Source organism: Callorhinus ursinus, unplaced genomic scaffold, assembly GCF_003265705.2.
Source record: "Callorhinus ursinus isolate GAN/ISIS: 27379988/994484 unplaced genomic scaffold, GSC_fseal_2.0 scaffold68, whole genome shotgun sequence".
In the NCBI taxonomy this organism is placed as follows: Eukaryota; Metazoa; Chordata; class Mammalia; order Carnivora; family Otariidae; genus Callorhinus; species Callorhinus ursinus.
Window position 1 is genome coordinate 5,836,241 of NW_027397130.1, and position 12,412 is coordinate 5,848,652.

At 56.1% G+C, this 12,412-nt stretch overlaps 1 protein-coding gene across 7 annotated transcripts in view; it reads right to left on the reverse strand.

Moving 5' to 3' along the window:
* The window catches only part of LLGL2 (LLGL scribble cell polarity complex component 2), a 32,670-nt gene that overhangs the window by 19,459 nt on the left and 799 nt on the right, over positions 1–12,412 (reverse strand). For 5 of the 7 annotated variants that reach the window (XM_073885968.1, XM_025859964.2, XM_073885967.1 and 2 more), the window contains exon 2: positions 2,170–2,264. In XM_073885968.1, coding sequence (XP_073742069.1) covers positions 2,170–2,219 — 50 coding nt within the window. In that variant the 5' untranslated portion in view covers positions 2,220–2,264. Of the gene's footprint in view, positions 1–2,169; positions 2,265–2,490; positions 2,524–12,412 lie in introns of those variants that run through there. The other 2 variants (XM_073885966.1, XM_073885969.1) reach the window with 2 other exon arrangements.

The window sequence follows — 12,412 nt, forward strand, 5'->3', positions numbered from 1 at the left end:
CCCTGTTCTATTCGTGCCCTGCACACCACCCCACTGCCTGGGACTCATCCAACCACTGCAATGCTCCCCTTAAAAAATAAAAATAAAAAAAGTTCTTTTCCAAACTGGAAATGGGATCGCTCATTCCCTGGCTCAAAACCCACCATAGCTATGGTGTGTCAGGCCCCAGACTCCCAGGTTCCTGGCTCCCTCGAGCCGACTCCAGGGAAGCCTGGGGCGGGGGAGGGGCTGGCATGGGTGGGACCACCCAGGTTTCTAAATAGTCCAGGATCTGGCCTCATCCCCCAATCCCAACCCTTCAGGCTCCACATTCACTCAGTGTCCAGATGAGACCAAACCGGTCCACCTCCCTTCCCTCCTTCCCCTTCCTCCTTTCTACTCCCAGGAAGTGGCATTTCAGACCCTCAGCCCCCTCCCTCCTTCTAGACTATAAATAAAGTCCTGGAGGGCAAAGATCTTATCAGAGATCCCACAGCCCCAGCCCTGGGTTGTCTTTCAGTAGGTGCTCAATGCAGGTTTCTAGCAAATGAATGGAAGGAGGAAGGAATTCCAGGAGCTTCCCCTCCCCCTCTCCCCAGCCAGCCCTAGGGGTGGGGCAGCCAAGTTTGGGGGCCACCAGTTGTGGGGCATGGGGGGGTGATTCCTCTGCCCCAGCCCCACCCCAGCCCCACCCCACTGCAGAGTTGGAACTTTGGGCAGGGGTTCCTCCCTCTGCTGAGCCTGTCTATCCGGTTTCTACTGGAATTGGCCACCTTTTTGGGGTGTGAGATCTCTCGGTGTCATCAGGGGCAATGGAGGCACACGGGGGTCACCCCAGCCCCCAGGTGAGTGCTGAGGTTCTGAGACCGACACCCATGTGTTACTCCCTTGGCACCAACGGTGGCAGGCACCCAGGGGCTCCCGAGATCTCCCATTCCCAACACCTGCACCCCACTTCCCGAGGTCCAAAGATACTGCCCACAGCTTCCTTCTGCCAGTGGGAAGAGGTGCTCATTCAGGGAAGCCCTCATCCCACAGGCGAGTGGCCTCAGCAAAGCTCCGTCACCACACCACACAGGTCAAAAAAATCAGAGGAAAACGGCAGGGCGCCTCCATCCACCTCACACAAGGCCCTGGGAGCTCTCTCTCTCCCTGGGAGGCAGCCTGTGAGAACGGCAGCTAGTGCTCCTAGACCACAAATTATCTAACTCCATACAAGCCTTGTAACAAGCCTATGCTGTGGGCGATGGGCACAGGGTCATCCAACATCTATCTAAGCGGCCAAGCTGGAGTGGAAGCATGTCCTGGAGGGGTCCCTGGGCCCCTGAGGAGCAGAGCACCGTGGTGCTCCGCTTCCTGCAGTCCACCTTCGGGGGCAGAGGGAAGCTTGGGCATGCAGGCCACGGGCCTAGATCAAAGCCGCCGTAAGACATGCTAATTACCCCGAAACGGCCGGCAGATTGCTAGGTGGCTGCAGAGTTAATAAACTGCGTTGCGCTCCTGTTTATAGACCAGCTCTGGCCTTCTCAGGCCCCAGCCACCGTGAGGAAGCTAGTGGAGCTCTTGGGGCCCTCCCTGTGGTCTCGGGGGACAGGTCGCTCTGGCTTCGGGGGGGCCTCAGAGCAAGTTTGGGGTTGGGGTAGCCAAATGCCAGCCTTGGCGCATTGTTTCAGGTGCCTCTCCCCGCTCACCCAGGCCTAAGCCTGCCACAAGGAAGCCACAGGGATCACTGCGTGCTGCCTGCAGGGAAAGCTGCGTTTTCCTGTGGGGGCGATGTGAGGAAAAAGGGGACAGCCATGGGCTGCGGCCACTGCCCCAGGGACCGGGCATCACAGGGACATTGCTACACCCGGCAGGGCTCAACCTCCTTTCATCTTTCCTGTCCCTGAGCCTCCTCCACAGACTGTGAGGAGGTAGGTTGTTTTAGCCTTACTTTTTAGGTGGGGAAACTGGGGCTGGAAGAGGCAGAGTGATTTGCAGAGGTCACACAGCCAGTGAGACTCGGCACAGAGTCCCAATGCCTGGGGATCCCACTGCCCTTTCCCAGGAAAGCCCACCAACCAGACCCCATTTCCAAAGTCAGGTGCCCATGTATTGGCAGCGCCCAGGAAGTACCTTAATCCAGGTAAAGGCCGCCTGAGTGCCCCAGCCCCACCCCGTGAAGGTGGACAACACGGTGCTTCCCCTTACCTTGTTAAACTGGAAAAGGTCCCGCTTGAGCCTCTCCCGTGCAGGGTCATGTCCTGACCTCAGGAACCGCCTCATCGTGCTTAGTGTGCAGGCCCCTAGAGAACGAGGAGCAGCCACTGACCACCAGCGAGAGGCAGCCGTGCAGCCCTGACCCCAGCAACCACAATGATTCCCAGGCACCAAGGGCTTGGCCCAGCCCAGCCGCTCTCCCCAAGCCCAGCGGTGGCGGGCCCTGGCCCACAGCAGCTTCACCATCCACCTTCCCGTGCGCCCTTGCTCCATCTGCGAAGGATAGTCCAGGAACCCCAGGGATGTCTATACCTGGAGGTCCGGGGCTGGTCGAAGCTCTAACGCTTGTTCCAGGCCACCGTGGCCTTATAAAGCCAATGGGAGAAGCTGGGGGAGGAAGCCATTTCGCCTGGCTTTATAGGAATGGAGGCTCTGAGGTTAATGAGCTTAATTGTTAACCTGTTTTCTGAAAAACCATAAAACCCCAGCTAAACAGAAAGGGAAACTTCACAAGCCTCTCTCTCCAGAGCCCAATTGGGAGGCAGAAATACAAAGGCTGTCCACCTGGGCTCCCAGACCAGAACCCCACCAGGGGGACGGGAGAGGCCTGGCAGAGGTCTCTGGGGTCAGCACCCCCGGGCACACTCTTCCTGCTGACTTCGGGGAAGGCTCTCCCACCACAATTGTCAGGAGCCTGAGCAGGCGAGGAACAGAGTGCGTGGTCGGAGGGCGCTGGCCCATGCCACCCCATGCCCGGGACCCACAGTGGAACAGGGTCCACCCCACCAGGCTGCTGGGCTTCCTGGCTGGCCCCCCAGCCCCCATCTCTGGCTAACCCGGTCCCAGCTCCCCTGGGCTCTGATGAGTGCGCTTGATCGAGAGACTCCCTTTCCCATGGGCCTAAGTGGAGCCTTATCAGGAGAAGAAATCGGCTCCCAATAAAGAAACCACCTCAAGGCCCAAAACCCATCCGCCCAAACCATCTGAATGTAGAATGCTTTCCCAATCCAAGGGGAACTATTTCTGGATCATCCTTGGGGGAAGGGAGAAGGATCTTCACTTCAGTTTCCGGCTTGCTGCAGCACGGCCTCCCACTGACCATAGGACACCAAGGCCTGTCCTCAGGAACACAGGGACTCAGGGCTAGCTGGACTTGATAAAAGAGACTAAACAGACCCAGTCCCTGCCCCGGAGGAGCTTACTTGGGGCCAGGGTGGAGTGCAGGTTTCGGGGAGCACCTGACCCCGACACGGTGGATGTCCTAGGGGAGTAGGTATCTGAGACCTGAAAGATGCCCTCTAGTTTCTGGCTTCTTGTGAGGTGACAAGAATTAACCATCGGGCCAGAATTCTGCATATGAAAGGACCCTGTGTGTTCCAAGACTGGGGGCTCCCTCTAAGGCATGTGGATGGCACAGGGGGGCCGTGGTGGTAGTCTCTGGCAGAACCACCAAGGGCTGGCCATGCTGGGAGGGGTCACCCCACTTGGCAGAGACACACTTCGTGGGCCAATCCAAACACCACCCCAGCTGGGAACAGGTGGAGCCCAGCCTCCAGAGTGCCCATCACCTTCTGGGGACACTGAAAAGACCCCCACTTGCAGGAGGGGATGGGGCGGATGCAAGAGATTTGTGCCTTTCCATTTTGGGGGAGCCGGAGCAGAATGGGGAGCCCCACTTCCTTCCAGATTGGCAGGTAGTTGGGGAAACTCCCGGGTGCCCACCTGACCCGAGGTCCCGAAGTGGGTCAGGGAAGAAACACAGGGAAATCTTGGAGGCTCCGGGGACCGGGAGTGAAAACATCCCTGGGCCTGCAGCAGTTGACAGAGCCCTGGGGCTCCCGGACAAACAGCTGAGCCATGGCCTCGAATTCCAGCTGCGGGGGAGGGCGGCACAGGCCCAAGCTCATAAATCGGCAGCTCCGCTCCGGGCTCCCGGAGGCGTCCACTCTCCCTTCCTGGGCCGAGGTCACTGGGTCAGAAGTCAGAGGAAGCTGGGAGTGGTGCCTTGGAGGAGAGGGGCCTGCAGACTCCAGGGACAGGGTGATCTGGGCTCTGCCCTGAAGAACCCACGCAGGCTTGAGGGTGACACGGCATAGCCCCAGGGAAAGGAGGGGCAGGTGGAGGGGGGCAGGTGGGACGCGGACACTGGTGGGAGATGGTAGGCACGGCACCCACCCAAATGCCCCGCAGAGCATCTGCTACATACCAGGCACTATACCAGACCCCTACGTGTTATTTTTTACTACTTTTTAAACATTTTGCTCGAGTCATCCCTGCTCACTGTAAAAAAGTAAAATAAAAAATAACGAAGGAAATCCCGAGGAGAAAATCCTCCCTAAATCCCACTACTCAGGAGTAGGCACAGTGGCATGTCGGGACACGTCCTGCCCCTCCTTCCTCCGAACTTCTGTACAAGGTACACCTAAACCCTGTCCCGGATGTTTGTTCACCCTCCACCCGCCTCCCTGGAAGTTCAGTGTAAGATCTCCACTTGGTAGGCAAGGAAATGAAGACCACAGAGGATGGGTAACTTGTCCAAGGTCACTGAGGAGAAACCAGCAGAACTTGGATTTGCCCCCAGGTCTGGTGAACTCCAAATCTAAGGACTCTGGGAGGCAGGTAAGGATGGTGAGGACAGAGGGTGCCTCACTACAGCCCTGCAAGTGAAAGGCACGGTGTACGCAGGCCTTCAGCTCAGAGCCCACTGAGCGGATTGCGGCCCGGGACCTCAAGGGCATGGGGTGAGGGAGCCAGGACCAACACAGGCAGCCACGGTCTCTCTTCCTCACTCCCGCCAACCCCTCACTGCTGCTCCCAACACAGAAATAACCTGCTCCCAGGTCAAGGCGTCAAAAGTGCCACCCCTTCTTGAAGGGGAACAGGTCTGGGACTGGCTAGACTCACCTCCAGGCAAACCCTCAGATCCACTGACCCCAGCTAAGTGGGTTCTCCAGAGAGAAGCTCCAAGAACACGGACCTGGAGCTCCCTGGTACGGAACTGATCCTACCTCCTCAGCCCACTCCTGGGGGTGGGAAATGGGGTGTGGGGGTTGTAAGGGAAAGTGCCAGGGCTTGGGACCAACGGCCAGGGCTCAACCACCACAACTCAGCTCATCTGAGTGGGGTGGCCTACCAAGGCAGCTGCTCGAGGCCCAGCGAGCTCGTCTGTGAAGGGGATGCACCGGTCTGCTGGCGGGAGTAGGAGCCATGCCAGGTACCCGGCATGGAGCAGGCACTGTCCTAGGATTGGGGACACAACAGCGCAAAAAGACAAGACCCTTTATTTCACCAAGCTGACATCTTTGCAGGGGAGTGCGTGATGACGCCCAAGTACACAAATCAGTCAGTAGGATGGTTTCAGATAGAGAGCAGGGCCAGCAAGGAAATGAAGGAAGGGGCCCAGAGTGACCAGGGTGTGGTTGGAAGGACTCAGTGAACATTCCCGGGTCTGGGTCTGTGGGTTTGCTCTTCCTTTCCTGAGATGCTTTTCCTCCAGATACCCACCCACTCTCTCTTTCTCTCTCTCAGCTTCTCGGACCTTCTCCTTCCTACTTCCCGGCTTGGCTTTGCTCCTTAGCACTGGTCAAGGTGCAACAGTCTCCTTACTAATCTTGTTTATTACCCGTGCACCCCTCTCCAAGGATGAGCCTTCTCATTCTTACTCAGGAGTTCTGCCCTTTTTTTCACTGAGGCACCCCTGCTGAATGAATGAACAGAGAGAGAGATGTCTCCACCCAGACCTGAATGATAGGAAGTGGTCAGCCGTGTTAAGATTCGGGGGCAGGGTGTGTCAGGGGAAATGGAACAAGCTTGCATCTTCCAGGATGACGACAAGCACAGGGGCCAAGTACAGGCAACAGGAGAGATGGAGTGGGTCAGAAAGGGGGGTCTGGCGGGCCACAGCAGATGGCTTCAGTCCCAGTTCACTGGGGGCCCACTGACAGTCCTGGGCAGGGTCAGCCTTGGTCTGCTCTCCCCCACCGCATAGCCCCACTCTGCTCAGGGCCAGCCCATCTGCTCAGCCCCGACCCCAGGCTCCTTCTGCTATGGTCTCTGTGCTTCCATCTGAAATAACCTCCTGCCCCTCATGCAATCCATCTAGAAAAAGCATTCTCTTTCTGAATCTGTCCTGATCACTCTCCCCCTCCTCTTTCAGTGCTCGACCACCTTATGCTAAAATGGTCCCTAAAACTCCCATGGACAAGAGCACCCATCTAGCTCCTCGAATGTTCTTCCCAGCCTTGTTGTCCTGGTCATTAAGCTATCAGGAAAAATCAGAAGGGAGCAGGTGAAGTATACTCAGGGTCTTGATCAAAGGCATACTATACTCATTAAAAGGGCAGAAGACAATGGACATAGAAACATATGTACAATGTACCCTAAAGTCAGGCACACTCTATTAAAAAGTTATATATTTATATACATATATACATATATTTGTATTGATTTAAATAGACACCACACTGGCAGGGGATTAGTAGAGACTTTTTTCTTCTTTTGGTTTATCTGCCTCCCAGGCAGGGAAGATAAGAGGATCACATGGGAGAAGGGGAGAAGGCCCAGGCAGTGGCCAGGTAGGAGGGTGGCCCTAAGCTCAGAGGAGGCAGTCCTGTCGGTGGGATCGCTCCTGTTCTCTTAGGGGCCGGGCTCCCCTCCGGCCATGGTAACCTGAACAGGGGAGGGGCCTGCCTCCTGGACACCAAATGGGTACAGACGCAGGGAAGGGACAGGTGGGTGGGACCAGCTGTCTGACCTCGGGCTTCAGGGTCCCAGGACCTGGGGGTAAAGGACACTACTACTTTATAGGCCATGCCCAGTGGGGATGCCAAGAAGAATCTGATGCCAAGTCACTGGAGATATGTAAGAAGTTCTGAGGGTTCTGGCTTCCTGCACTGGGCATGCCACCTGGCCAGAGCATGACCCCCGAGGGGGCTTCGTAATAAACACCTTCTCCATCCCCTGGACTCAGTCTCAGTTCCTGCCTGTCATACCCTCTGTCCTTGACAGGACCAAACTCTGAGCAGCCCTCCCTGTTCTGCCCTCTGTTCCCTTGGGTGTGGGCACTCGGGGTTTAGGGCTGGCCCACGTGAGGCTCGCTGACCAATGGCGTGTGCGGGTGCGGGTGTGTGAGGAGCCTGATTGTAACCAATTTTCCACACAGCTCTGTGCCTTGTGTGTGGAACTAGGCTGTGCGTTCCCTGAGGGAGGCTGACCCGGTGCTTCCCTTCCCTTCTTGCCGTTCCAATCACCCAACACTGCCACCAGCCACGAATCCTGCCAGGGTTCTAAGACTGGTCTCCCCACCCCCTAATGCCCGCCCTGGAAAAGACAGGGGAGTTGTCTACTTGGTGAATTCACAGCCTGGCTTCCCTTCCCATCCTCTGTGCAGACCCCACTGTGGAGATGCGCCTAGACCCTGCCCCCCTGGCATCTCAGGAGCTCAGTAAAGAGATCAGGAGAGGTAGAGACAAAACCACCCTCTGGCGCAGGCCCGTCCTGAGCCCCTGCTCTAAGCAGCAGATCTGATGATGCTGTGGGGAGGAAAAAGGCGGGGTCCCAGCCCAGGCTGCTCACCCCACACAGGTACTGTTTGCCCATGAGACAGAGGCTTGGCCAAGCTGAGCCCATCTGTCCTGGAGATGTGTGATGGGCCAGCCGCCGAGAAGGCCGCTCGATAACCCAGTCAGCTCCGTCCATCTGCTGGGAGAGGCTATGCTCAGGGGCAAGGCTCTAGGCATCGTGGCCCAAGGGAAAGGCGCCCCCTGCCACCCTCAGCACCTGGCTGTGGTCCTGATCTCCAGAAGCACAAACAGTGTGAACTGGAGTCCCCAGCTCTCCTTTCCTCTACCCTTTGTTTGTGCTCCCCACAGGCCCCTGCTGCTGTAGAGGCTGCCCTCCCTTCCCGACATCCTGTGTGAGGCCTGTGTGTGGCTGTGTCCTTCTGTCTGAGGGGTGTGAGTACACCCTGAACCTCCTACCAAGGGGAGTGGTGGGTCAGGGCTCTCACTGGCAGGGGCAGCTGCAGACCCCTCCAGCATCTCGTCTGTGCCAACTCGCCATGCCCAAGGTTGCTTTGCAAGCGGCCGGGTTACCCCGGGAAACCCAATCTCCCAGAGGCACCGGACAGGGCCCTGGCCAGCAGCTTAGCAACCAAACTGTGGCTGAAAGGCTGTGGGACTAGGTGGGAGGTGGGACTATGAGAGAACACCCAGAGAGGGAACAGGAACCAGAGGGTTGTCACTGCTATTGTTAGGTAATAAAAAGGATTGAGCAGGGGCGCCTGGGTGGCTCAGTCAGTTAAGCACCTGCCTTCAGCTCAGGTCATGATCTCAGGGTCCTGGGATCAAGCCCCGCATCGGGCTCCCTGCTCCACAGAGTCTGTTTCTTCTTCTCCCTCTGTACCCCACCCCCCCGCCGCCACTCATGCTGTCTCTCAAATAAATTTAAAAAAAGATTGAGACCAAACTATGGCCAGATGCCACTTGAAGCACTTTACCCACGGCATCTCACGTAATTTTATTAGTTATGAAATAACTGATTCAGAGAGCTATTAAGCCCAAGCAGTAAGATTCTGAGCCCCAGTCTGAACTCCAACCTGACTGCAGAAGCCTCTGTCTGCCCAGTTCAGGCCTCTCTCCCAGATCAAGGGGGCTGGCCAGCAGTAGCCCGGATGGGACAAGCCTGGGTGAGCAGCCAGAGCCTGACCTCACCCTCCCTGGCTAGGCCCAGATCAGTGTCGTGTCCCACCCCCATCCTAAGGAGCCACAAGCCAGTCCCACAACCCTGGGAGGGCCCTCCTGCCACACCCAAGGCTCCTCGGGTAGGGTTTTCTCCCAAGGCCCCTGAGGATGGGGCGCGGGGTGGGGGGCGGTGGAGAGTAGACATGCACGCATTCCCTGAACACATCCCCATTCTAGGGGCTCAGTCCCTTATCTGCAACCCAGCATCAGGCTCTCTCCAGGGAGGTGACAGATTGGATATGGCTGAGCCCAAAGAGCAAAGCCATTCTGGGGAGGAGGTGGACAACTTGCCTGGGGTGGGGATGGTAGGCTGTCTGGCCCATCCTATCAGGCCCCATTCCACAGCCTCCTACTTGCCTCAAGACTTGACAGCTGACCCACAGAGCTTCCAAAAGATGTCAGGTCCAGGGGAAAGAGACCGTGCCTGTCCTGTTCATGGTTGTACCCCCAGTGCTTAGCGCCTGGACATATGAGAGATGCTCATGTTCTTTGAAGAACTCCCTCACTTCCTGCAAATCTGTGCTCAAATGTGACCTTCTTGCTGAGGCCACCCTTATCACCTCAAGCTGCACCCTGCGCCCCCACCCCAAACCCCTACTTTGTTCTTATTCTATATAACTCAAATCACCTTTTAACACTTCACTCTGTTCTTAAGTCTCTGGCCAAGGCCAGGGTCATGTAGACATCTGCCTGGCATCCTGCTGGGGTACCTTTGTGGGCCCTCAGACCAAAGCTCCGGGACACCCAGCTCCTCAGCAAGGAGGATCCAAGAACAATATTATTTACTAGAGTCAAGTAGTCCTATGCCCAGATGTCCTTCTCAACAAACCTGGGAACACTGAGTCAGGTGTCTTGAGAGAAGACTCTAGTCTCTGCTGAATTCTTTAAGAGTAGAGTCAGGTACCTAGCAGGTTCCCTGTCCCCACGCCCAGAGGAGCCTCTCCTAGCTCAAGAATTCACTGTGGTTCCTGGGAAGGGGAAGGAGCAGAGTGACTCTTCAAAGTACCAGTTTCCTCTGAGAGGTAGGGCGGGGAAGGAAGGTCACCTCAAAGGGAACTGGGCACAGCCCCATGGTGCCAGGGCACAGGGAGGGGACGGTGTCCTGGGGAACCCTGGGAGCCAAGGCTGGAGAAGAGCAAGCAGCACCGATGGCCCCACTGGGGGACGCCCCTCTCCTGCCCCACACCCTACTTTTCCCTGAAAACTGCTCCTGGGTAGGGGAAAACAAAGTTGCCAAACAGACTTGGCATGCCTTGACCCGGGAGGAGCCCTGAGAGTGGTACTGCCTGAGTGAGGTAAGAAGCCTTCTCTGAGCGGAGTACTCAGGATAAGTCAGTCCAGGCGGCCAGCGCTGCGCAGAGCAGCCAACCCAGCAGCAGGGACCATGGGCCTCTTGGGCCTCCACTCAGGTGTCTCAATAGTTGCCCCCGACACTTCTAGAAGGATCTGGAAAGTTGAGGAATCCTTCAGGAAACCCCACAGCGCTCCTGGAGACTCTTGCCCGGGATGCTCAATGTCTCCAGTGGGTAGACAAGGGGTCACAGACTGATGGTAGAGGCTCCACAATTTCCAGCTCCATATACCACTTTCTCTATGGGGTGGGGGGGTGTGCAGCCTCCTGGGGCCAGGACGTCCCGGCAGGGGAGGGCACCTCTTCCCTAAACAGGGTTGAAAGCACTATGGAATTCCCAGAAAAGCTCCTTAATGGCAACAGAGCAGCACAAGAATGTGATCCCCTCCATCCCCAACAAGGTACAGAATGTATACAGCCAAGCCTCTGCTAAAAGCTGAGATTAGATTGTGCACCCACTTCTCCCCAGGAAAGGCCCCCAGCTGGGGTCTGGCCATCAGGCCTCACTCCTGGCTCTCCCAAAGAGCAGGGCAGGTACCAAGGGCCACCCACAGGAACACAAAGTGAGGCTGGAAGAGGCCACTGTCCTCTACCTCTGCCTCCCTAGTTTCAAGGAACAATATTCCCATTTTAAAAGGTCTGACCTCCAGAGGCTTTCAAAAATCAGGGCCTCTTGGCTGACTTCTGGACAAAGAAGCCAAATTCCCTCACAACCCAGCAAGCATGTCCAAAAGGTTCAGGTGTCTGCCCAAAGGCCCACAAGTGACACTTTTTATGCTTTATGGAGCAAGTTAAGCAGCTCACCCACCCCCTGATACCTGCTCTATGCCAGGCCACACATGTTCATGACATTTTTTCCCCCATTCTCCTGTCAACAAGGCTCGCTGAGGCTTGGCATGGTTAGGTGACTGAGCCAAGATTATGGAGCAAGAAATCAGCACAGCATGATTCAGAGCTACACCTGTTATCTGGGAAGACACTAAAATAACGTAAGAACCATGTTTGAGGAAAAAGACTGAGAAGCAAGAGGGAGTTTTGCCTCCTCATACTTTCTAAAACATTTCACTTTCCCCACTATGGGCTCCTAGAACCTTTTTAATTTTTTAAACTAATGGGTCAGCTGGAATTATGGGCCTTTTTTTCTTTCAATGCAACTGTGTTAAAAATTTGCTAAGTGCTCAATTATTAAGTTATTAAAATTATATTATTCTACCACCAAAGAGGCACTCCATTGACTCAAGGAAAAGTAGGGAGGCAGACTGACCTCAGACACTGGAAACACTGTCCAGTGGCCCCCCCAGAGACTGGCCTAATCTAACTTTGAAGAAGAGGAGTTAGTCGTCATCAGAGCCCCCAGAGCTGGGTTTGCCTCTTGACTGCCACAGGTGAACACTGTGGGAAGATCACTTAAGAAAATCAAATCTGGGGCACCTGGTTGGCCCAGTTGGTTGAGCACCGGACTCTTGATTTTGGCTCAGGTCAGTATCTCAGGGTCCAAAGATGGAGCCCCGCCAGGCAGGAGTCTGCTTGAGGATTTCTCTCCCTCTGCCCCTCCCCCTGCCTCGTGCCCACACTCTCCCTGTGATAGATGAAAGAAAGAAGAAAAAAAAAGAAGGAAGGAAGGAAGAGAAAACCAAACCGGAATGCTCTGCCATAAGATAAATAAGTAGGACCATCTCTCCCAGGACCCTTCCCATGTCTTAGCTCTGGAAGACGCACAGTCTTCCTCAAAAGCCCTTCTTGACGGTGGCTTCTCCGGGGCTGGGCCACAGCTATTCGGTACCGCTGCTCTGTTCTTCCCACCTGGGGTTTTCCGTCTCCCTGACACACTCATTCCCTCCCAGCTCCCCTCCCTGTTCACAATCCCCTCTGCAGCCTGACAGGACTCTGAGTTGTAAACTCTGCAGAGGATCCCAAGAGCCCAGGTTAAGACGCCCCGCATCTGGCACGTGGATCCCCAGGGGAAGGGGCACTGAGTCTAAGCCCTGCCCCCTCACCCAATGTTCACCTGGTCTCAGGTGAGAGCCTGAGAGGACCACATCGCGGTTCTCCTGGTTACAGTCAGCTCTCCCCACAGCTAAAGCTCAGTGTGTCTACAAACTGCCCAGCAGGGGCAAACCAAGAGCAAACTTTGCACACTTTC